Source organism: Tachysurus fulvidraco, chromosome 3 (assembly GCF_022655615.1).
Source record: "Tachysurus fulvidraco isolate hzauxx_2018 chromosome 3, HZAU_PFXX_2.0, whole genome shotgun sequence".
In the NCBI taxonomy this organism is placed as follows: domain Eukaryota; kingdom Metazoa; phylum Chordata; class Actinopteri; order Siluriformes; family Bagridae; genus Tachysurus; species Tachysurus fulvidraco.
Genome location: NC_062520.1, coordinates 19,223,865 through 19,250,888, shown reverse-complemented (window position 1 = coordinate 19,250,888; position 27,024 = coordinate 19,223,865). Strand labels below are relative to the sequence as shown.

At 39.2% G+C, this 27,024-nt stretch overlaps 1 protein-coding gene across 6 annotated transcripts in view; it reads left to right on the top strand.

The window, feature by feature from the left end:
• The window catches only part of sema6e (sema domain, transmembrane domain (TM), and cytoplasmic domain, (semaphorin) 6E), a 163,491-nt gene extending 145,554 nt beyond the window's left edge, over positions 1 to 17,937 (top strand). For 4 of the 6 annotated variants that reach the window (XM_047810989.1, XM_047810990.1, XM_047810991.1 and 1 more), the window contains 3 exons: positions 3 to 53; positions 5,292 to 5,444; positions 14,238 to 17,937. In XM_047810989.1, coding sequence (XP_047666945.1) covers positions 3 to 53; positions 5,292 to 5,444; positions 14,238 to 15,487 — 1,454 coding nt within the window. In that variant the 3' untranslated portion in view covers positions 15,488 to 17,937. The remainder of the gene's footprint in view (positions 1 to 2; positions 54 to 5,291; positions 5,445 to 14,237) is intronic. The other 2 variants (XM_047810994.1, XM_047810995.1) reach the window with 2 other exon arrangements.
• The last annotated feature ends 9,087 nt before the right edge of the window (positions 17,938 to 27,024 follow it).

The following is a 27,024-nucleotide window of genomic DNA, read 5'->3' as shown; positions in this document are numbered from 1 at the left end:
AGATGTCTTGGCAACCACACGAAAGCAGAACCCTGCACTGGATTCGGCGTATGGTCAGTTACTTTTCCACTCTGCTTTAGATCACACAAGCCATTCATCATTCTATTCATTATCCGCTGTTAGCTTTTTATTCTTCACTCTTTCAGACATGTGCACGCATTTCAGCTCCACTGGTTTGTTCAACAGGCACCAGGTTCCTTTTTTTATTTAGATATTGTCTACATACTGCTTGTGCATTTCTTATTTTGTACGGTGACACTCCAAGGTTGAATGCGCAAATGGTAGATGTATTACAGCATATTGCATTGGTAGGAGCGTACGTCGATTTACCTCGCTCTCCCCTCTAAAACTACCCCGCAATTCGCATTAGCTATTGATGCCACCATTCCAGATCAATATGTACGAATGCTGGAACGGGCATCAGGGAGCTTAATGCCTACAAAATCAGGCTGCAGGACCGAGCCGTGCTGTTGTAGTTCAGCTGGAATACGTGAACACACTGATTGTTCAGCCTGAGCAGTGAATACAATCAGTGTGTGGTGTGTCATCATGGGTGTGGGAAAGAGTGCACTGAGCAATAATCAGCTAATAGTATTAGACACAATTGTGTGGGTGAATGCTGCAGAATGTGTCAGCTGAGTTTTTCAGTGCAGACACATTGGCAGGTGGGTCATGACCTCAGAGTTATTGTCCTGAAGCACATCAACAGCACATTGTGACAGACGGACAGCACTGCTGCTGTCTGCCGAATAAACTCTATTCAGCTCAACACACACACACACACACACAAACGAATCTCGTATACTGTTGGACAGCTTAGAATTACTTACCATACCATATCGCCCCGGCTCTCACATACAGCACAGAAAATCTGTTCTGCATTCATGATGCTTGTTGCAGTCTGTCAGTAAATGAGACAAAGAAAAGACACAGTCCAGGTGTCCACCTCTATGCTGTAGCATCAGTCAGGGTGAGTGAGGTGGAAAGAAGGTACACTATGGGAGTTCTTTGACTAATTAATTTTGTTCATCATTTTTGTGCTGCCAGCATAAAACAGAAGGTTATTTATTTAGTTCACAGAGTGTTTGATTATTCTCATTCTGTGACAAAGCTGATGGCACAGAAAAATTATTTTAATGCAAAGAAACTCCTCCTGTAATGCTGAATCATAACACTACAGATCTCTGTGTGTGTGTGTGTGTGTGTGTGTGTGTGTGTGTGTGTGTTCATTCCCCACATACACATGTAGTCCCTTCTAAAAGTACTGGAACAGTAAGGCCTCTAGTTTTTGCTATGCACTAAAGACATTTGGTTGTGAGATCAACAGATGAATCTGCAATGATAGATCAGAATCTCAGCTTTCATTTCCTGATGTTTACATCTAGACGTGTTGAGCATTTTGGAACATGGCACTTTTTTAGTTTGAATTCATTTTTTGTTTGAACTCATAGTCAGAAATAATTCCCGTTGGATTGATTGTTTAAACAGGTAATAGCTGTGAATGTCTGCTCTTGGGGTGAGGCCTGGGTTTGACCTCTGAAGGCTGCATTTGTTTGTTAAAAAGGATAAACCAACATGAAGATAAACCAGTCAACAGGGGAAACAAGAGTCATTTTGAAGCTGAGAAAAGGGGGGAAATTGCTCAAGAATTGGCCATTGATAATAAAACAATGTCCTGAAAAAGAAAGAACACAACCTGGTACTAAACAGGTCAGACAAGGAAAGCAACAGCAGTTGATGTCAAACATTGTGAGAACTGTGAGGAAAACCTCTAAACAACAGTCAGCAACAACCTCCGCTGTTTAGGTGTTAACCAGAATGCAGGCCCAGTGGTTGAGGTGCTGGATTTCCAATCGGACGGTTGTGAGTTCAATCCACCAAGTTGCCACTTGGGCAAGCCTGAGCAAGGCCCTTAACCCTCAATTGCTCAGTTGTATAAAAATGTAAGTCGCACTGACTAAGGGTGTATGCCAAATAATGGTAGCTTTCAGCAGTTCAGAAGTATGCAAAAACATTCTGTATCCATCCAGCTCACAGAGAAATGCGTCCAATATAATTTATTATACAGCAAAACAAGGATCCAAAACACACTGCAAACACAACTAAGGACTTCACCAGGAGGAAAACGTGAAAGGTTTTAGACTGGCCAAGTCTGTCACCAGACCTTAACCCAGCTCAGCAGCATTTCACCTCCTGAGACTGAAATGAGAACCTCCACCAAAAAAAAAAGAAAAGAAAGAAGCTGTAGTTTAAGCATGGAAAAGCATCAGAAAAAGCATCAAAGAATAAAAATATAAGATGGGAAAAGTTTGATTATGTCCCTGGTTATGTCCCTTATGTCACCTGTAAAGCCGTTATTTCAAGCAACCAAATATTAAGTAATTACTTTAATTTACATTCACAACACAACCAAAAAATGTCCGGTCTGCCACTGAGGTTGTTAAACACATGTACTGTACATATATATCCTGGGGAATGAATGTTTTTGATCATCTTTTTGATTTTGCATAGCAAAAACAAAAGAATTGGCATTTGAATGCATTCTGTGCTGGTTGATAACACAGCTCCAGTGAGAAAAGCTAGCCCTTGTTCCCATTTTCAACAGCACATTAAACACATGTTCTGAGTCACTGTCACCATATTTTAGCATTCCCCACCAGTGGTGTAAAGATCCAGCTGAATGATAAAATATTAAAGTAATAACATAACTCAGCCTTGTAGTGTTGTACTGGTGTGCCAGCTTTGGCTCCCCAGTGCGCAGACTCCATTTGCCTCGTGCAGATAACACGCTGACAGGCCTGATTGGAACAAGCCTGATGAACTGGCGGAACGAGGGAAAAAAAAACTAATAATAAAAACAGGGTTTTATTGCTTTATGGAGACCAAATGTCCCTATTTTTTAAACAAGAACCTCAGCTTTTATGTGTGTTTAATGAGGTTAAGGTTAAAGTTGAGGGTGTTTAAGTCAGTTACTTAGAAGGTAATGGAAATACCTCACAAAGATAGAGTTACACGTGCATGTGTGTGCGTATTTGTGTGTGTGTGTGTGTGCACACGTGTGTGCAGCTGCTGATCTGCCTGGTTACAAAGAAACAGTATAAAGGCAGCTCATTAACCATCACTCAATCTTTGGAGCCCCTCTACTTTGCCTGGGTTCAAGGACACTCAGCATTTGAGAACAGGAACTTTACCAAGGCATCAATAATTAATACAGTCTTGGCTGAAGAATATGGAATTTTTTTTTTTTTTTTTTTTTTTTTCTTCTTGCTGCTGCAGTATTAAAGATGCCCTCAGCGCTGGTCTAAGTGACTGTCCGGCTTTGCTGTAAAAATTCAGAATTGTACAAATTCAGAATGTAGAGGTAGTGGAAGGAAAGTGGATTTCTATTTATTCCAGTGCTTTAACACCTGTTATCAGATGTACCTGTCCATCTCCATGCACATTTATGTTTTACATTTACAGCATTTTGCAGATGCCTTTAGCCAGAGCGACTTACATTTATCTAATTTTTACAGCTGAGCAGTAGCCCAGTTCAAAATTAATATTCCCTTTACAGTTGTGTTTACAAACTACTAAATTCAATACAATTCAATAAAATACTATATATCTCTAACATCTATCCCTAATGTGCAAGCCGGAGGCGACTGTGGTAAGGAAAAACTCTGAGATGATATGAGGTAGTTAAACCTTGAGATGATGCAAACTCAGAAGGGAACCTCATCCTCATTTGGGTGAAACTACTAAACATTTTACAAGTTAATAACAAGCTTACAACAGGTCTACTTGCATGAAATACACTTTAGAACAAATAAACCAGAGAGATGAAGCTAGAATAATCTGTTTAAATAGCAACCTGCATAAACTACAGTAGCTCTTTATACATCCAGAAAGAGCTGGGTAATAAAATGCAGACGAAATTGAGATTGTTGACTCCTCACACCGAGACATTACAAAGTCTTCTCACATCTTAAACAATGTAATGTTATCAACATATTCCAAAGTAAGTTACATTTTCAGTCATTATGTTATTCATTACACCAGAACCTGAAGCAGCAAAAACAAGCATCTGTCAGTATAAAGTAAAAGAAACGAGTAACTTAATCACCTGACCAGATTGATAAGCGTAAATGTGTAAGACTGAAAATGACAGATGCTGATCACGTTAGACCTCAGATTTGTTCTTTCTTGTTTATATCAGATGCAGTATTATATTGCTGTCAGTGTTCATGCTTGGCAAGTGATGCTGCTTCAGTGTTTTATTCTATGATCATGTTACACACTGCTGTTTACAGCGTATATAATGTGGCTGTATTTTATACAGTTTTATTCATTTTATTTATTTATTTTTTTTTTACATTTTATTAAAATTTTAAACAACCAGCAGTTAGTTATTATGAGTGCTTGTCTCTAAAAATCGAGTGTCTAAAGAGAAAAAAAGATAAGAGTTGTAGGTCATATCTGCACTCCAGTGAAATAAAAGCTCTGTATCGACGCTTTAAGATACGCCTGGGTTTCTTAAACTTAATTAAATTTCATGTCCTGCTGAGTGCATGCACATCTTTTCGTATTTTTCTTCCGCTCGACGTTCATTTGGGCGTTGAATAAATTAAAAGTTTAAATCCGTGTCTTTTTTCCCTCTGTCATACTGTTCTCGTGTGTTCCCGGGATAGCTGCTACGACACCTTCTTTGTGCTGCTCTCGCTCCCACTATCCCCCTCCAAAGAACATGAATGAGAGGCAGAACAAAAACACTTCACACAGCTGCAGTGTGAAATCACTGTAACGTACAGTGAAACTTAACATTCTACTGATGCAAGAAGAACAACAATGTGATCCAACAGCACCACCACCGCTGTGTCATCCTGCTGCTAGTGCTACAGTGAGCTTCATTTAGCCGGACACTTGAACCCCTTCAGGGATCTTTGGAAGGATAATGCTTGTTGCTTTCATTCAGCACCTTTTCTGAAAGGGAACCCCTGGGTTGTAGGGTTCTACAGTACATAGACTCTTTCAACATTGCCCTGGGAGGGATGATTGAACAGGAATGATTGTAAATGATGATAAGAATGAACCATTGGCTGAAAACAGAGCAAGATCGTTCCTATGGGAAAGTGATCTTTTTAATTTGATTTTAGCTACGTCATTTTGTTTTGTTTTGCTGCATGCACACAGAATGTTGACATAAACTGTTTTTTTTTTTGTTTTGTTTTGTTTTTTTGTTATGTGTAAATGATGCACTTAAAGGACTTGACTGACTGGTTACTTTGTTGCCCCTTCCAAAACAACCACAGGAAAGACCTCACCCACAAGCGCCAGCCCAACCATTCAGGGACCAGCTCTGCCTAAAGGGCCAAGTGTCTCTGAGAAAGGTACCCGCCCTGCGGAGGGGGAGCGGGGAGGGCGGGGCTCCCCTGGCTTGGAGCCAATCAGTGTGGAGATGGAGGGTAAGGGGGCAGCGAGAGGCTCTAAATCTCTTATCTGTCTTCTGGTTCTCCAATTTCTTTAGTTCGTACGCTCTTGCGCTGTACTGGATTCTGCTGTGTGGCCCTCAGCTTCACACACACACACACACACACACACACTTACAAAATCATGCAGGCCTGTAGATGTCAGAATTAATATGTCTTGAAAGGAAGGAAGGTAATTAAATGGTCTTACTGTAGTTGTGCATGGCATGTTAGTATTTATTAGTATTAATTAGTTTAATTAGTGCTTTTAAGTTAAATTAGTTAAATAGTGCTTTTTTAACATAAGAAAACAGCTCCCAGATTAATAATGGCTATAAAAAAATAAATTGTAATTCCAAAAAACGGGGTTTCTGAGAAAAAAGCATCCTGCCCAGTGTGATAAATAAATAAAGACGTATATAAATTAGTGTTTGTGGAAAAACTTAATAATGATAACTTAATAATTTTTCACTTAGCCTGTATCAAGAGAGGATGCGTTTCAGCTTATTTCTTTATCTTTCAATTAGAGATTTAATATGCAGCATGCCGACTTCCGCAGCTAAATCCCTCTTTCTCTAGTATGTATACAAAAATTTCTGCTGTCTGAGAGCTTCCAATCTATATTTATTGCTTAAATTACATCTAATTATTGATGCTCTGTGAAAGATGCTAAACAAAAACAGCAATTTCCCTCTTCTTTTCATAATCCATAATATTCCTTAATGCGTTGCGTGTTGTTTTGCCATTAGGGTGAATTTTTTTCCCCATGGTTCCTGATGGATCTCCTCCACTGTGTGAAGAGGAACTCATAAATCCTGTTCCTGCTGAGCGCTGTGCCGCTCTCATACACCCTCGCTGTTGTTGCCATGATCATCCACTCAACCCGTAACGAGAATGCCAGCAACAAATAAATAAGCCGACGGGCACTGGCTAATAAAAAAAAACAACAGCAGCACACATCTTGGTGATGATTGGGTGGGTGATTTGTTTCAGTAGCCGAGCTGACACGTTCAGCACGAATATCAGTAGACCAGCAGCACAAACCTGAGTGAAATGAAGGGATTGTGAACATTATACAGTATTTCTCTTATTTTATTCATTTCACTTATTTAAAAGATTCTGTTCAGTTCTGCAGGTGATAAAACTCTTTATCCTGCCATTTTAGCCCGTCTCCATCTTCACCTATCGGATTCCTCCATCTTTCCCCTATTTTCAGTTTGGTCCTTAGCCTAAAGAACTGAAGCTGCAAATAGTTCAGAGATCGAGGGACAGCTGCACTATGGCAGCAGGATGTATATTTCTAAATCATTAATGACCAAATAAAAAATTGCACGACATCCTGCTTGAAATCAGAAATGAACAGAAGCACAATGTGAAATAAAGAATAGGGCTGTGCAGCAGAAATAGAATCTAAGATTATATATTTCAGGCTAAGGAAACGGCACAGTTTGATGTACTGTATTTAGAATGTGACGTGCGTTCTTCATTCCTTGTTTCAGTCTGGGCTATTATGTGTAAAAGCAGTAAATTGGGAGCACAGGTTAAGGTCTGCTTTACTATTATACGTTCCAGACACCCACCTGGGCTATAATATAACCCACCTATAACCTATAATGATGCCTCAAGTTCCAGTAGAAAGGAAACTTGCACCAATTATTGCCCAGAGGTGTCTGGGGCTTGTATATGCTACCACGGCTATTTTAAACCCACTCACAGGCCATTTATGAATTCAAATGAAGTGAACCGAGTTGCGAGCGAAGACTCCTGTCCTCCGATAATTTGTGCGAGTGCAGGAGGAGGCTGGACCTATAATCGGGAGCAGGATTCTTGTGTCTGGATCTCATTAAACTGAGAGAGCACAGAGGACACCGGACATGAACTCGAGTCGAACTGTTAAAAAGCCCCTTGGCCCTGTGGTTATTAATACCTTTTGAGAAAGAACAAAAGGTGAAAAAAGAGACACTGTGCTGAGTTGTTGTTGTTGTTGTTGTTTTTAATAGCATGAGTTAGTGACTTGTTTTGCTGTCCCAAATTTTACTGTATTAATTGTTTACAGCAAAGTACATTAATGAAAACACACACACACACACACACACACAGCATAAAAGGTAATAGTTGCTGTCACCACCACAGTAAAACACAGAGGTTTAGAGTGAACTGAGGGTCCACACAGTGTGTAATCCAGGTAACGCGCTTGTTCTTTCCAAGCTTGTTGACCGCCTCCTCTCCTTTCTTCTCCTCCCTGTCCCTGTCCTCCTCACTCTCTCCGAGCTCTTGCGGAGTAGCGTGCTGTTAAACCCACCTCATGTTTCCTCTAAACTAAATGGCCTCCTTCTGTTCAGCCCTCAATTCCTCTTCTCCTCGACTCCCTTCTCCTTCATTATGTGGTAAAGTAAATCCAATGCTCAGATAAAGAAATGTAGAACTCCAGTCGAGCTCTAGATTTCAGAGCAGGCATAGAAACAGAATGTCCTTCATTCTAGCTCTATGCGAGTGCAACACAGATCAAATGCTACATGCTTCAGCTTGACAATGCTGGAGCTAGAGGTAAGTTTGTGGGTTTTTTCCCTCTGGGCTGTCGGTGGAGAACAGGGTTAAAAGCACTACTGTAGAATCTCCTGCTCCCACCATATACCCTGCACGCTTCTCCACTTCTGCTCGTTTTGGTTGTTCGTTCTGACTGATTGGCACTTTTCCTGCTAGAGGACCAGCCCTGCTTCTTTCATTAGCTGTGCACTGTGGGAAAGCCAGACACATGACCTGCATGTGCCTAACACTTCCCCATTATTTTCCTTCTCTCAAAGTATGTTTCTTAATTAAGAAGAGATGCTTTTGTGGTGTTCCTGCTTCCTCGGTTGTCGAATATATATCTTTAACTGAGTTATTGCATGCATAATGCATCGAACATTGCATGGAACCATAAGACTGTTGTGATTACAAAAAAAAAAAGAAAGAAAGAAGGAAGGAAACCTCTGGGGTTGTAGTGTTGCAGTTTGCTGACAGAGAAGGTATACACTTTGTTATTTAATACATCAGAGCTTTTACGAGTGTAGGAACCGACTCAATCACACAGAACGTTTATTAGTTCTTCATGTGTTTCAATCAGGCCGTTCACTTGTGTATGAAATTCCTCCAGGTGCTCTTCTTACAAATGAGAATCTTTTGCAGGATTGTAATTTTCTTTCAACCTGATGTATATATATATGCTTTGTTTTTTGTCAGGTTGAAAGAAAATTACAATCCTTCAAGAGCTTATATAGTTAGATAGATATTAGAGAGAGAGAGAGATTTGGGACATAAACAGATTTATTATTTAAAGTGAACATGAACTCTTACAAATAGTCAAATTATGTTTAATCAGATTAATACGAGTTTGTGTGTTTACAGTATATGAGAGAGTGTGTGCAAGCAAAGGAGAGAAATGTAATGTGTTACTCAGAAAAAGAAGTCCTTTCAGGTCCTCTGGTGATCTGTTTAGTCTCTTATTATATAAGTAGACAGCCTTGTGGCTGAGATGAGTTAAGTACTTTTTATGGCAATAAAGAATAAAGCTTAAAGAGAACATCTCATTGAGCCGTCAGTGCCAGGCACTGCCCTGCATCTGAGAACCAGCAAGAGACATTAGCGAGATCCATTTAATGTGCTTCTTAACATTCCAGTTCTTTCCCCATTCGTTTGTTTTCTTTTTGGTCCAGTTCAGTTTCACACTGCAAAAAAAAACCCCAGAAAGCATTTCCTGAGGTGTGTGTAGAAAAGGACAGAGCTTGGAAACACAGTTGCATAATGGGAGTGTGGAAAAAGCAGAGCCTGTGCTAAATATTGTATAAGTAATGACATCAGCAGTTTTGTGAACTGAATCCAGCATTTCTTCAAGCCTGACATCCAGAATATAGCCAGATCAAAATTATAGTTTGCCTTTCCAAATAATAAAAAATTGCTGCTCATAAGTAACAATAAACAGCACGTTTCATTCACATCCTGCTATTGGGTCAAATCAGGGTGACTTGACGTACTGCCGTCTAATCACGCTGGGGTTTGGTTAGAAGCAGCCTGGTTGTTTTGGCCTGTGTTTAAGCCTGATTGCTGTGCTCATACCTTCCCAAGCTGCGCCATGCCAAATTCACAAGGAATCAATTCAAATTGAGGAAAGCGGTGGGAACAAAAATAGCATGAATAAGAGACAGAGCTTGTTAATTGTTCAATTAGGCAACATATCTAACTAATTTAGAACTCTGTACCTGTTCCTACTAATAAATATATCAGCCTTCACTTACACTGAAGTTTAGAAGAGAGGCTTGACATCTTTCCTGATGATATATGGTTAGAATGGATTTCAAAAAGGCTAGATGATTGTAGAGACTCTGTAAGCACGCACTTCCCAGCCCAAGAGTGTGAAGGATGAGGTGAAGTGGTGCTATTGTCAGTTAAGTGTTCTGTATTATTCAGAAACGGACCGTCGATGCAGTGTTGGCGTGGAACGACATTTAACGACGTTTGTCGATAGCCTCACCTAATAAAGTTAGTGGGAGTTGTGAAAGTAGACTTAAACTTGAAGAATAAAGATAACAGAAAATGTCCTACAGTGATGCCTGTAGACAATTTTTGTCTGATTCTTAAATCCAAAAACAAGCGTTAGTGTACATGGAAAACCTGTGTCTTGAGCAATGTTTATTCTCTCAACTGAGAAAATTAGTTTAGATAAACTCCATGGTTCTTTATGGAAGTGAAAATGGCTCTTGGATGGCATTGTTCTAAAGCTCCCTTTCTGGCACCTTTATTTTTAAGAGTGTGGACAGCAGGTGGGAATTGGAATTGGTTGTAACTAACATTGAAGGGAAAGTTGTGTGAAAACAAAGGCGAATGGGCGGAAGTATCGTGTACGTATTTAATAAGGAGATCTGTGCTGTTTCGCACACCTCATGCACTCTCACACACAATTCCTGCCAATTGGCTCTTATTTATTTCTATTTTTAAGACTTTTGCCATTAAAACTGTTCCCTACTGTCACACTCCAAATTAGCTCTTAGAGAGATCTCACTTTTCACTATCCATACTGACTTCCCTCTCGCTGTTATCAGGCTTACATAACAGAGTTTTTATCTATTCTTGTGCTTTCTATTTCCTAGCATTTATAAGGCAAAATGAGAGAGAGTGAGAGAGAAACACTTGTCTTGACAACTTGTCAGTTTATCACTGTCTTCCAATTCCCTGTTTCTTGCACTCCTCTACTCTCCTTTGCCCCTCACTCCATCATTTTTATCCTCTTTGCACTCTCTTACCTTTGTTAGCTGCTTTATGTACATCTCTCCCCCATCACTAACTCCTCCCAATCTCTCGCTTTCAGCTATCAAATGGGCTACAATGTGGCTTTCCATGTTCTTCACACATTTCTGTTATCTTTAGCTTTGTTTAACAAGTTGCACAAGCATGTTACACAAATGCCAAGAATTGCCTAGTGTATAAACAAGTTAACACTAATGATGATAATAAGGACAAACAAACCAGCCTAAAGGAACCCTAAAGGAAAAAAAAAACATATGTAAGCTCTGCCAGAAATTTATTTATTTATATATATGAGCCTCGAGATTACTTTTTCCTTTTTTTTTTGTTTGTTTTTTTTTTTTTTAAAGACATCTATTCAATTCAGTGTAATTCAGTTTTATTTGTATAGCACTTTAAGTAATGGACATTGCCCTGGAGGCCACAAGTTTCAAGAAACATATAGAAACAGCAGTCATACAAAACAGTCAGCATAGCATCATTAAAAGCAACATGTACAGTACAGATAGAGCCAGCTTCCATTTCCTTTAATATTGATTTGACTTTTCCTGGAGCAAACAGCGAATTAAAACTTGCTTTGAAAGAGCATCACATTGATTATGAGCATTTGAAAGATGGAAATAAAACTAAAAGTAAGCCAGTGAGTCATGCTACACACCTACAGTGGATATAAAAAAAAAAAGTCTGCACACTACTGTTAGAATAATAGGATTTTGTGCTATGAAAACTAATCATCACAAAAACCTGCAGTCTTAAATGGAGTGTGTAGACGTTTTATATCCTCTGTATAATGATGGCCATTGGACTCCAGAGTTAAACTCTCAGTGGTGTGTGGTGTATTTGTATCCTGTTGTAAACATTCCAGTAGATCAGTAACAACAATGACTGAATTAATAGGATTTCCTGGACCTACTCCTGTAAAGAAATCCGAATTTCACGTTTAGTTTAATGAGATCGTTTTAACGGTGAGTCTAAATGATGATTGCTGATTATTATGAGGTTAAAGGGCAGAATGTTAGCTGATCAGTGTAAGCTACTGAGCCAAATGTGAACAACATAAATACCTGGATTTAGTACCTAGTTTAGTTTATGCTTGTCCGAATAGAGAACCTAGACTGCAGAGACTCTGGGCTTTGAACAGCTGATGAAGAAGCTTCACCTTATTGTGCACTGTTAGTCTGTGCTGCACCTGGGTTTGTGCAAAAGATCATAAAACAGTCAGGTAGTCAGTTGTTAGCCAGAACCTGAGGTTGCCGTTTGTGCATTATGTCCAAGTAAATTACAGCATGGACACTGCATTGTTCCAGGGTGCAGAGGCCCGAATGTCTAAATGAGTTGTTCAGTGAGCGTGATGGAACACTGAGACACGTTGACTGGTCTGCGAAATGTCCAGACCTCATTCTCATAGAATACTTGCGGGAAGAGCGAGCAAAACATTAATAGACTCCACAAACTCTAGCTGACCTGCACATCCAGACAGTGGAAAATTGGGGCCAAACTAACACTGACAAGATACTGGTGGCATCCTTACCTGGGAGGAGCTCTGTTCTTAAGGCAGACGAGCAGTCTTACTTTTCTCTCCAGTGAGCTTATGTTTTTTTTAGACTGTAAGCCAAATCATCCATTGTGCTTTAACATAAGCTACCTTAAACTGCTAGGCCTTCAGGGACTGTTTACCGTCTCTGTACCAGAAAGAGTGAACGGGACTGCATTCATCTTTTATAGGCATCTGCTCATCACTGGCTGAGAGTCAAACATGTTTTGACAATTTATGCATGGAGCAGATAAGATTTGTCCCTTCTTTGTGCCCCCTAGTGTGATACACATACTGTACACATGCATCAGGAATGACTCATTTCATCACAGAGCATGTGGTAGCCCTCAGAGCACTTCAGGCCGTGTGTGTGCGTGTGTTTGTGCGCTTCTGCGTGTGTTTGTGCGCGTCTGTGTGTGTGTGTGTGTGTGTGTGTTAGGGCCCTGCAGAGGCTTAGTGAGTCAGAGCTAGAGACGGAAGATCTCCATTATTCATAAATTCCTGTTTTTTTCAGTCAGAGCACCAATGTCTAACCAGTGTTCAACTAGCAGAGGTTAGATAAGAAAGCAAATCTGTATTCTTTCAGTTCTCTCAGCAGACATAACACTAGTTGCTATAAAGTCCTACCTTTTTTTTTTCTACAAAACATCGAGCCATTGAAAGGTAAAACAGCCAAAAAGAGAAACATGCTCGGTGGGAGCAAGTCTTTCCAACTATTTCCTGACCTACATAATTCTTCTGCCAAGTAGTGAGGGCGTATGTGAGTGAGAGGAGAGAAAGGTAGGGGAATGTGTTCTTTTGCCATGAGGCAAGCCGGAATATTGCAGTTTATTTTGCCACAACTCTTCCTTGTTTGCATCTACAAACAGTTGAAGAAAAACATTTAGGAGAAAAGCTTTCTTCAATTGATAGCTAGTGAAATGCCATGCTCTACTCTCTTAATGTGTTTGTATTGATGCCTGGAGGAAGATTAGCTTTTTTTTCCTTGTACCCCAAACTTATTATGCATTCATAATTGCGCTCTTGCTTGCAGCTGCATGAAAGTACAATAGCACCCTCCTCCTTCTCTTTTCTCCTCTATCTCTCCCACATTTTCTCCCTCCCGCACCCACCCACACTGCCACTATACTGCCTGTATTTACCTGCTGTCGCATTGTGAAATAAAGCGAGCACGCAGCTCCCGCTGGCTGAAGCACAGGTCCCAGACTTTAAACATCCGCATCGCTTTCAGCTGTGTTTAACGTTATAACACTCTGTACCATCTTCAGCCTCACCCACACTTTATTATATAAAATGTTTACCATGGAACTTTGTAGATTCCTTTACCACTTTTTTATCACTTTTTTAAAATGTACTATTTTAGCAAATATGTATTCTTTATTAGCATGCAGGTTTGGGGGTCTTCCTCTGCAGAAAACATGCTAAAGACCCACATTTCCTTGACCTTGAATAAAGAAGTCGGTACATCTGTGGAAATGCAAATACAGTAGAAAAAAATTGCTAATTAGCACAGATTTCATGGGGCAGAAATCTCACCTTTGCCCTGTCTCTATGAAGCTCATGAAAATAATAAAGCAGTATGGCATAGCAGTGTCTTTTACATTTAAGTTTTATTCATATAATTGAGACCATCTGTCAGAAGTGTGATGGAGGAAATACATTTAATTGTTATTTATTAATGAACTATTTGTAGATTCGGGTAGTAAAGAATATGTTTTAAGCATACTGTACTTAAAGCTTTACTAGTCAGTAAACCAAAACCTGTAACACCAAACCTGTACATGACATAGCATTCAGTCTGCTGTTCAGTGAACAGCTCTAAGTCTGAGCAAAAGCTGTCCTCCAAAGCTTTAAGTACAGTGTGTGATGAAGTTCTTACCAAATCAAAACATCATTACCACTATCCTATTCTGCGCTTATGTCTTGAGATTTTGCCCCACTCACTGCCTGTGTTTTCTGTATTGCTCTCTCTTCAGGAGTTCGTCGTCCTCCTGAAGTTGACAAGTCCAACCACAGTGTTCACTACACACTGCTAATAGCATGTGTGCTGGTGGCATTCGTCTTGGGTGCCTTCCTCTCTGGCTTCCTCGTCTCCTGTTACTGCAACTACAATGTGAACAAGACTAAAAGACTGGCCAAGGACCCGGAGGCCCCCATCCCTCATGCTCTGTCTCTGCGTAGTCTGGCCAAGCTGAATGGTCTTCTGGAAAACCAGGGCAAGGACGAGAAGCTGGAGGTAACATCTCCAAAGCTCTATAACTCCTTCTTCCAAAATGGGAAGGACCATTCAGGGCGGAGACATGGCCACCATGGTGTCATGTCAGAGTTGATCCATCCTCATCACCACCACTCCTCAGAGCTGTCTGGCCTTCCCACACCTGATTCAACACCAGAACTGCCAATCAAGAGCATGAAGGCCTTCAAGAACCAGTGGGAGAAGAATCAGAATTGTAACAATGCCAAAGAGCCCAGGTCTCACAATATGGCTGGGTCGAGGCCCAGTTCCGGAATTCCTCAACAGGTCTTTCCGTTCTCCCACGGGCTGGCTAGCCGACAGCCTCTGGGTGGACCTGTGCACCTGGAAGAGCGCAAGATACACAATGCAGAGCGCATCCCAAGTCAGCCGCAGCACTGCTACCCACACAAGATTGTGGATGTGACCTCACTTGATGAGCTTCTCAAGCACATCCATGAGATTAATGTCACAACTGGGAAGAGCCCCACCGTGCTTACCTCATCCATGTCAGCTAACTCAGGCCAGATGGCATTTGCCAACCGTGTTCAGCCACAGATCCCTGAAACGGAGTCGGCTCCCTACTACAGCTCCTCCACACTGCCCAGAGACAGCCTGACACGTCGCATGGATGTGCCACCGGAGATGCCCTCTCAGCACCAGTCCACACTGGAGAGGGTTTCACGCCACACCTCCCAACGCCACTCGCTCATGTCAGCCGGAGGAGCTGTTTGCAGAGAGCCAAGCTTTAGTCGTCGCTCACACCATCCTCCACTTCTCGCCCGGGTCAACTCCACTGGAGGCTGCGAAGCACGTCATCCGCTCATACCCAATGGCTACCTTACACGCCAGCACAGCTACAGCGAGCAGCCTGAGCTCCAACGCGGTGCCGTGGTCCGTCGCACAGCCTCACTGAAACCTGACGTCCCTCCCAAACCACTGTTTATCCCTGCCACCTCACCTGTAAATCAGGCTGGGAAGTTCAACTACTGAGCTCCCATGAACTCCTGACTTGCACTTCAGAGTGTGTAGACCAGCAAATCTACACTTGTTCATAGAGCAAGACTAGACTCCAGTCTACGTTGCTTAATTCTGTCTATGGGCAGCTTTCAAATAAAATGCTGCACATCACAGAGAAATGGATTCAGTCAAGAGGTGAAAAACAAACAAAAAAAAACTGCAATAGAACTGATAACTGAAAATGACTGCCCGGGTTGTCAACTTCACATATGACATTTGAAGACTCTTTTTCTTTCTTTGTGCCTCATGAATATTTGTACCATATTGGTATTGCTCAGCTATTTGCTTATAGAAGGTGAGGAAGTAAAAGAGAATGGAACAGTGCCCATCTTGTTCTAGGCTGCCACTGTGTTGAGTGTTGCTTTTCAGTGTTCTCCTGAATTCTTGGTTATGGTGTTACTAATTTTAAGGCTGAGACTTACCTAGGTTTGAGCCTTATCCTGATCCTGATTCTGATCCTGATCTCTCCCGCATTGAACTATTTTGTTGATGTGATGGACTGTATCAACCCCAGTTCTAAACGTGTATATATATGCATGTGTGTGTATATATATGTGTTTATATTTACACAGTATATGTATGCATATACCTAAACAGTATATGTATTCTGATAAAATGGATGATCACCTTTGAAAGTAGCTCTTTGCCTTATTTTGACAGGTAAACCTGCAGTTAAAATGCCCTTCCATTGTGAGTTTCCCCTACAAATATTACATCTTCTCATAGAACACATGAGCAATAACATACTCAGCTGTGTTAACTTTTGCAACAGCACTGCCCACCTTTAGAGTGTCCTAGTGGAAAACAAATAGAATTCAATTTCTTGCTAGGCCTGTTTACAAATGGGATGAACTGCCCCTTAATTTAGTGTTATGAATATAGATGTATGTATGAGGTTATACAAAGCAGTCTATCTTTTAAGCTCTACTAACCCACGAACAATACGGTAAAGTTACTTGGTGCAGTTTAAGCCACAATGCAGGTGATTATCAATGTAAATTTCCTTCTCAAAGACTGAGCTTAAACTGTGAAAACTGACCCCTCCTGACAGAATGCAAACTTAACCACTGATCTGAACTTCTCCTGTTTTCATCATGTTCAAATGTGTTTTATCATTATTAACTTTGTAGCTGTTTGGTGTAAATAACAATAACTAGCCAAATTCTGTTTGTGTAAATTTGTGCCTTATTTAATATGGTATGTGCTACAGGGAGCGTGTTGGGGGAATGCAACCGATGGAAGAGAGACGCTACTGTTATCATTTAATTTGCCACTTAAAAAAACAACAAAAAAAAAAAACAACTTTGGTGTCTGTATGTGTCATACATATATATATATATAGAAATATATATATAGAAATATATACATATAGAATATTGTAGATTTATATTTCTATTTAGACACTTTTAATATTCCCTTACAGTGTGAAGCTGTTCCTTTTGGATCTGCAGCTGCCTGGTTTTTATAGTTCACCGGTTTCTTTCAGTCCTTTGTGTGTGTGCATGTAAAGCAATGCATTACACAAGAAAATATAACTAATTGCAAGAACAGTTGGTGTGAAGATTTTCAATTTAATCGAAAAGGAGATCATTCTCTTTCGATGATCATTGGATTTGCCAAACTGAAATGAAAGTGTGTCCAAAAACCACATAGCACTCAAAATAGTAAAAGCGGCCGGTTGGGTTGTTACTGCGTGTGTGTGTGTGCGTGTGTGCGTGTGTGCGTGTGTGCGTGTGTGCGTGTGTGCGTGTGTGTGTGTGTGTGTGTGTGTGTGTGTGTGTGTGTGTGTGTGTGTGTGTGTGTGTGTGTGTGTCTTTTCTCCACTGTTACACTTTCCCACTGAACAGTTTTCTCTGGTTCCCAACTTGAGGACCTCTTTCCCCCCATCCATCCAAATGTCCCAGAGAAATCTTGGTGCTGGTCTGAAATCATTTTTTTTATGAACACTTGAATTCATTTCTAAAGCCAGTTGTCCCAGTAAAAGGTACCACAAGTATGTTGCTCCTCCATGTTACACCAAATGCAATGCCATGTTTTATAACCAGCTGATGTATAATATGCAAGATACATACAGGAGTAAGAAATGGTTCAGTAAATTTATTGCAGTGAAGTTTATCGTTTTAGTAAATATCTATGAGTGAACAGGAAAGGCCTTCTACCTGGAGTCAGAATGATTTCCTTGAATTGCCATTTTGATTAGGAAGGAAAGGGAATGAATGATGTGTCTGCTTTGTTTGCTTCAACCGCTGAGGGTTTTGTTATTGCACAGTGTAAATAAAGAGGATGGACAGATCCTGAATGCAGAACTCTGTTCTTATTACTGCAACAGGAAACGTTCTTCTGCCTCTGCTTTTATTGAGACCATTGTATTTTACTTATTATAGAAATAAATCTGACGACCTGACATGCATGTTTTTTTTGGACCGACTGTGTAATTTCATATTTTGAGGGGTTTTTTGTTCATTTTTTAAACTCCTGTGGTGAGCAGTTACTATTCGAATGCTATTGACAAATCAAAAGTATTTAAATGAAAGGTGTTGACATACATGTTTAAAGGTTTCAAAAAACAAAGAGGACGGCAAATGAAATTGTTACATCTTTATGTGTACATGGCATGCATATGTGAATCAAAACTGAACACTTGTCAAGCAAGAGGTCTGTTTCGTAACACGTCACACATCATCGGCAGTGTTTTTGCTTGAGAAAGAATTAGTAAAATTAGTAGGAATTAGTAGTCTGCTGAAATGCTGTTTTAAATTTCAAGCTTTTGTTCGCCTGCCACTTCAGATCTTTTTTTTCCCCCTGAAAATCAGAATGAAGATTAAATGTCAGGTTCCACTTGCCTTAAGATCTGCAACAGTGGCAGGGATCATTAGACTGCACTGCATACATCCTGATGAAAGATACCAATTTAGTGCACTAATACACCAAAAGCTCTACTTTTTACAAATGATTCTAGTATCGTTCGATTTTTGTCTTATTTGGCATATAAATGTTGATATCATGGACATTTTCTCAAGGTTTCTGTCTAAAGGGTTTCATGTAACATGAATTCTCCAGTTTTTTGGAATCTGGATTTTATTATTATTATTATCGTTGTTGTTATTGTTGTTCTATCACACTATATTTTCCATCAAGTGATACTAGTTTATTCACATAAACTAAATGTGGTGAAGTTCAGCTTTGTTGAAATAAGTTCCCAATGTATCCACTGTGTGCTTTGATCAGACCCATTTCTCCAAGATTAGTACTGAGGTGGTGAAATGATGAAGAAAAATGTCCTAACAAGACTTTAGGACATTTCTGCCGCTTTATTCCTGCTAAAAACACTGAAATCTGAAACAATTGTTTAAGAAAACATTTAGAAATGTTCTGTCCCAAGAGGTCTAATAATGTGCTGTTTTGTATCCTGAAAGCTTGTCCAAAACTGACTGTGGACCTGCAAATTTAATCACAGTGGCTGTAGCCTTAAAAGCTCTCAACTGCAAAAATATTTGAAACCCCAGTCATAGAATAAAAAATTGACAAGAGAACAAAAATATCACAGATTACATTGGACTTCAATTTTAAAAACTGGGATCCAAGATCTACAAGCAATATTAAACTAATTCAGCTTGTCTGACAGAAGAATGAAAATACACTTTGCCTTCTTATATACAATCTCTGGCCAATGTATTAGGAACAGTGTACCCCGATCATTGATGAAATTATACAAGTAACACAATGCTGGTATTGTGAGTATTACCGACACTGCTGATTCTCTAGCATGTGACAACAGTCTGTAGAGTTTACACAGAATGTTACGGGGTAGGGGGGTCGAATGAGTTCTATGGGCTTTAATGTCTTATTGATGAAAGAGGTCAATGGACAAAATGCTTCAAGCTAACAGTAAGGCAGTGGGAACTCAACCACACTTTACAACTGTGGTGATCAGAAAAGTATCACAGAAAGCACAATGCATCGAGTGAGGCTTCTACAACAGCAGCTCACACTTGGTTTGACTCCTGACAACTAAGAACAGGTATCTGGACAGTAGAAGGTAGATAGATAGACAGACAGACAGACAGACAGACAGGTGAATTCACTACAGGCTGAAAATCAGATGATCAGCAGTGTCTGTCTGGTTTCAAGAACCATAACATGGTCAAAATCACTGAGTCACATATTCCCCTCATTCTGCTGTTTGATGAGAATCTTAATTAGCTGAAGTGCTTGACCTGTAACAGCATGATTTTATGTGCTGATGCCACATAATTAGCTGCTTACTTAGAATAATTGCATGAATGAGCAGGGTGCAGGTGTTCCTCTTCAAGTGGCTGTAAATATCATCATAAAGTGGAAGAGCAAGTATAACACTGAACACTCTACCAGTTAAAAATCATATTAACTTCACAATGCTTGTAGGAAACAAGTCTATGTTGGATAATCTGGAAGTCAAATCACTAAATGCTTTCCCACAATGGTGTTTCTATCTTACTGTATCTTTATATATTAGTAGTTGTTTTTTTCAGTCAGAGCTAGTGCTCATGCTGTTGCACCTTGCCAGTCAAACAAAAGAACTTCTAAACTGATATAAGACAAGATACAATCAATAATCCATTTATCCATCTATTTTATGTGTTCCTTACTGTAGACAGGGTCACAGGCACTGTCGAAGGAAACCAGTGTAGGAGGTGGAAATACCCTGCTCCATACTCTGGAGAAAACATGCTAACCACTAAACAATCATGCCCCCTGACTGACGATGATAAATATCAGTTCTCCATTTACACTGAAATTGAGAATGTCCTTGTTGAGACTGTTTTACTTTTTTCTGTTTTTGCTGTTCACTTGTCACAATGCTGACAGCAGCAGAATGGCTACAGTCAAGAAAGAAATAGCATATTGCTAGGAAAAAAAGACCCAATTGCTAGATTATTGTGGAACAAGTCTCTCCTGTCTCATGCACTGAAGCTAGATCTCCCAGGAATCACATCGAAACTTTCAGATTTCATGCATTACAATAAATACAAAGTTTGTGCTTAACTTTTAAAATGTATTGCCTTGATTTTACTGGATTGGTTGCTGTGGTCGAGGGTAAACGGCTGAGCACTCCCACTGTGTTACATAAATTAGCCAATGAGATGCATAGGCAGCTCCTGGAATTGGTTAGTATAATGTTACTGTGCCACTCGTGCCTTAAGTAGGCATGAAAAATGTCCAAGTGAAAGTGATGCACATTTATATAAAATTACATCCAACAGTGAATGTCTGATGTTATCATGATATGGCTTCATAAACTACCACAGTCTAGAGAATGGATGCCATTTGGGCATTTTTGTCAGCGTAATGATTCCTACGCCTGTCACGACTTGCACGCATAGTAGCTACCCCTCAAACCCCAGAGCAGGAATGGTGATGAAGTTCTAGTCCAGTATGTAAAAGCAAAGTGTACTCGATGAATAGAAATCTCAGCTTACTCATCTCATCTCGTCTCTCAGCCCTCTTCAATTTGCATGTAAGTAACCTGCATTGTTTTAAAGGTATTTACTTTATATGCTCACCAGCCAATTTCATAGAAACAAGTGTACCTGCTCATTTCTGAAATTACCCAAGCAGACAATCCTGTGGCCTCTGCAGAGTATATAGAATCATAAATGTACAAGTCAAGAGCTTCAGTTAAAATTGAATCAAACATCAGAATGTTTTTCAATTTGAGCTCCCAGCTAGTTTTTATTAAAAATTTCAGAATGTGCTAAACTTTTACGTTTATGAACACCAGTCTCTAGGTTTTACACAGAATGGTGTGGAGAAAAAAAAATAAAAACAAAACATCATCTATTTGTACCAGCTATAACTCTTGGGAAGAAGATGCACTTTAGCTTGATTGTGTGGGACATGATGACCCTGTACCTTTTCCCAGACGGCAAAGCGGCAAACATTCTGTGTCCTGGGTGAGAGCAGTGCTTGATGATGTCTAGCTTTTCAGAGTAGTCAGATAGCAAACACAGTATCCAGGTTCTGTACTGTAAGCAATAAAGCATCACAGAACTCACAACACATTGTACTTTGATGTGAAAAAAGTTTAGAAAAACAGATCACACTGGGTTCAACTCCTGTCAGCCAAGCAGAGAAATCTAAGGCTACACTGGATGCAGGTTTGGACATTTTAACATTTTGTAAATACTGTACTGCCTTTTCCCCCTCGATATTACATAGTGTTACTCAAGCCTTGCCTTTAACCCACTCAATTCGTTAAGAGCCCAAACGACCAACCCCACTTCAGGACCCTATACAGGAGTTCACTCAATTTTTTTAAGTAGATTTTTTAAGAACTTGACTTGTACCCAACTGCAGCTGACTTGAGAGTCAATTTGTATGTGAGGATGAGTGACTTGATTACACCAGTCAAAGTGCTCACTTATGAGCCACTTGAGATGTTTCATACATATTCAAGAAGAGTACAAAATTACCTGAAAATAAGATATAGAACCTTTTAAAGGTAACTATCAATAGAGACATAAAGGATTAACTAGCCATGAAATAATAGTGCAGAATTACATAATTAAAAGATGAATCAGGCATTTGTTTGTGGCTGATGACTGGTAATTTAAATAAAGCATTAATAAAACACATCTGCCAACATTCCTCATTAATCCTTCATTAGACATCACTTTGTATTACCTCGCTACAGAGGTACTGACGGGCTTGATGTAAGGAGGAGTGACTAATAACATGTTAACAGGCAGTGATGAACTGCTTAGTCATCGGGGTATTTTGCTGCTGGAATGGTTCAAAAGGAATGAAGAATTTTTTTTTTCAAAGCAAAATGGTTTTATTGATGAAATGATGAAACTGGTGCTTTAATTATACTCAGAATTCCAAAGGTATTGCCCAAAGCCGTTCCTGCTAGAAGTGTTTATCTTTAGATGAATTATGAAATTGGTTTGTTTCAGACATAGAAACAAAAAAAATTTCACATTTTTTTCCAGGTGCTGTGAATCTCCAGTTCTACCACATACTAAAAGTTTACTGCTGGATTCAGATGTGGTTCAGACTATGAAGGTCACTGAAAAACACTGAACCCACTGTAATGTCTGTGAAACAAGTTTGAGAAGGTTGTTGCTTTGTGACAGAAAGAAAAATTAAATTGAAAATGGGAAAATTGTAACCATGATGCACATTGTCAGCAATGAGTGGCTTTAACAGGCCCAAAGTGTGCCAAGATAAGATTCCCCACACTATTACACCACCTCCACCAGCTGGGACTGTTGACACAAGGTAGGTTGGGTTCATTGATTCATGCTGTTGGTGCAAATTTTGACTCCATTATCTCTCTGCCTCATCAGAAATCAAGATTCATAAGGCCACGCTATGCTTTATTTGTTTTTTCTGTCTTCAACTGTCCAGTTTTGACCACGGCAACCTCAGCTTTGTGTTCTTCTGATGGAACCTTGCATGGTCTTCTGTGTTCTCCAGCTTAAGGCCTGATGTATACTGCTCACCATAGTTGTAGAGTGGTTATCTGAGTTAGTGTAGCTTTGCTGTCAGTTTAAACCACTCTGGCCATCCTCCATAAATGTTTCTCATCACCAAGGCATTTCCATTCAAAACTCCCTCTCGCTGGATTTTTGGACCATTCAGAGTAAACTCTGTAAAGACTGTTGCATGTGAAAATCCCAGGACACCAACAGTTCTATAAATACTTAAACTAGGCTGTTTTCCCCAGCAATCATGTTATGGTCAAAATGACAGAAATCACAATTATTCCCCATTCTGATATTTGATGTGAACATTAACTAAAGCTCTTGACCTTGTATCCGCAATATTTTTATGTATTGTGCTGCAGCCACACAATTGGATGATTAGATAACTGCATGAAAGTGATACCCATCCACCTTATTAAGAACAACTGTGCACCTACACATTCATGCAATTATGCAATCATTCAATCATGTGGCAGCAGCACAATGCATAAAATCATAGCTCACTCAATGTTTTTGTGTTTTTTTTGTAACATTCTAACTAAATTCTAGAGACATTTCTGTGTAAAAATTTCAGTAGATCAGCAGGTTCTGAAATATTCATCTTCATGCCAAGGTTAAGTCACAGAGAATACACTTTTCCCCATTCTGATTTTGAATATTAATTGAAGCTCTTGATATTTATGCATGATTTTATGATCGTGCTGCTGCCACCTGATTGGCTGATTAGAGATCTACATAAATGTGTAAATAAATTGGACAGTAAGTGTATATCACATTTTTGTTGAATAATCTGCATATGTGTGTGTGGGTGTGTGTGTGTGTGTGTGTGTGTGTGTTAATGTGAGTTTGTGTTGCGGGGCACCGTCTGACATTTTTGACCTTCTGGGATTAGGCATAGGCATAGACATTAATTAGATGCATTGATAGTTATGTTAATGAAATATCACAAGGTAAGATGTGTGTGTGTGTGTGTGTGTGTGTGTGTGTGTATGTGTGCCTTCCCTCTGTTTCTCTTTACATAACCATTATTTTAACACTCAGACTCTCAAGTGACTGGTGCACATTATTATATTCTAAAGTTAGAAGTCTAATCCATTTCCCTCCTGACCTCAGGTAGTGCTTTATTTATTCTCTTGCTGATGAGGCCCCTGTCTCCTGTCGTCCCCTGCACCTGCTCCCATGCTGTGAGAAAGACCTGGCTCAAAATTCCTCTTTATGGCAGCCCATGGAGGCATGAGTGGCCTGACAGCGGGCATCAGAATGCATTATGTCTGAATTCAGAAAGACCAGGAGCAGAGGAGGAGGACATTCTTTTGTGTGCTCAGTGCTGTCGGGCTAAAGAGGGCTTTCTGCAAGCTCTCCAAGTATGGATGGATTGAAGACTTACCTGTAACTCTGCTTTGTGCTGTTTATTCTCATTTTTTATCATATCTATTTCTTACAGTTTCCCTATACTAATAGAATAATGATAGAATTTAAAAAGTATAAATAATAAAGTCTAACCATGTATAATTAGGTGAATACGGTGACTTTTGAAAATCATTTACTAATTTGTATGTGTTTTCTTAATTAAAAAGATGGTCTGGTTTTTCTGCAGCATTTGGAATGAGATGGATGAGCCACACATACACCTACACCACAGCATGTCAGGGACGTAAACAATTAAATAGTTTTACTTAGTATTTGTTTTGTCGCGCTTTTAGAATACAGGAATTTGTAAAGTGGTTCTGGGGAAATTCTATAATTAGGACTGCATTTGGCATTTGGAGGAAAAAAAAGTTAATATTTTCAAACCAAATACACATATACTCTCACACAGCACTTCTAAAATTTAATATAGTGACTATTTGCTGAGCTCAAAGAATAATAATTTGGGGTATTTGACATGTGCAGTGTTGGCTACATTGTAAGCTCTGCTATGAAAAGTTGCCATTCTCATAGGTTATGAATCCATTTCTCAAGACAGATGATAGAAATGTAGAAATTACTCATGTTGTGAAGTGTTTTACACACGTGATGATCACAGTTGATGCGCAGAACAGTGTTATATTAAGCATATGATCATGCTTACAGATGAAAGTACTTACCTTTGTTGCTATTTTAATATTCACTTAAGGTTATTAAGTTTCATTTTGTGTACTATGTTGATCTAAAACCATTTTATTAGTTGTGTGGGTGTGTGTGTCTGCAACAAGAAGAAATGGCCCATCCATGTTCTCTGCAGTCGTGTCTAAATTAATTAGACATTTAAACAGAACCAACTGTATGACTGAAATAGAAGATCTGATGGTCAGAATATTGCTGAGCCATTTTTTGGGAGCAAAAAACAAATGACATAAAATGGTTATAATTGAACTCATTAAAATGGGTGTTATAATTACTCGTCTATACATAATTAAACAAAACAATTGAACAATCCATTTAAACGCATTCCACCTTAAAGTCTAGTTTCTCTAAATCAATAGTGGAGAGCTGCACAATGAAATTCTGTTCCCATCACCACTCACTCCTCAACATCCCCTAACACAATTTTCATTTCCTCCCCACAGGCCCTGTCTCAATTTCCATCCAACACTGTCTGATTACATATAGACATGTATCTCCTGTCATATCAATGAATTTATTAACGCTCACAAGTCTCTACGTTTATTTAGAGACTGGACAGTTTTCACACACATAAACTCACAATAGGATATTCACTCTATTCAAATTAGCATCATCATTATTTGTGTGTGTGTGTGTGTGTGTGTGTGTGTGTGTGTGTGTGTGTGTGTGTGTGTGTGTGTGTGTGTGTTTGAGTTTTGCATAAGCTTTTTTATTAATTTTACACAGGCATATTAGTCTATAAATAGACATCTGAATCTAATCAACTGTAACATCTCATCTCATCTCTATTCTCATTCATCTTTCTATTTCAGCTTCATTTCACAAACTTACACAAGTTGATCAGTTAAACATCAGCCATTTGCCATGTGTTGTAAAGAGTCTTCATTATGTTAGGTCAAAAGGAATCTTTTTTTTTTTTTTAATGGGGAGTTTGAAATGAATTTAAAGTGTCCAATGTTTTTACCTAATACTTTTCCTAAACTCTTAACTTCTTTAGACTGTAAGAGAAGGTGAGCTATATTAAGTGGTTTTACTCTGAAATATTTGACAGCCTAAATAAAGTTTATATTTTAAATATGTTGGGTCTAAATTCCAAATAGTAGCCTGAAACTAGCTATCACAAACATGCTATGACATCTTGGGATCAAAATAGATATTTTATTCAACATTTGGTGTGTTTTATTTTTTCATATGTTTCTAATGTGCAAAAAAAAAAAACATAAATCCTTTATCATAATGTTAAAGTGGAGTTAGTGGTAGTACATGTAAAGGTTTTAACACTCATAGATTAAAGTCACAAACCATTCTGCAGCCATTAAAAGCATTGTGAAAGAATTGAAGGTAACGCAATACATACTATAATATTACACTGTATTCAAATATTTATACAAAAGAGAATGTACCTCAAATGAAATCAACTCAAATTTTCCTTGAATTTGAATTTATGCTCTTTAAATCTTTATGGTGTCTCAGAGAAAGTTCGAAAATCAAATCTTAAGTGACATGATGTAACGTAAATACTTCAAGTGCTTTAGGGAGAAACTGACTTCTAAATGAGCAGATAATGCACAGGAGAACCTTGACGAGCTCTAGGTCTTATACAACTAGCTGACTCAATCTAGCTGCAACTCTATAGTTGTATCATCCTCATCGCAACAATAGCTGAGTGCAATTGACCAAATGTCATTTTACCTTGTCCAGCAGGCCAAGAGGAATGAAAGTCATTATATTTTCCGAATGGCCAACAACCCTACATCGTCCTAAGCTGGTATTTGTTTAGTTTATTCTGTATTCTTTGGCTACTCAGACAACATGTCTGGCTCACATCCCATCAAGATTTTAGTAGGCCACAAACCACTGAGCATTTGTATGTAAACAGACCATAAACTGAAAGGAAACACATTGCTCCAGCCACAAACAGAGCAGCTGCTATTATAA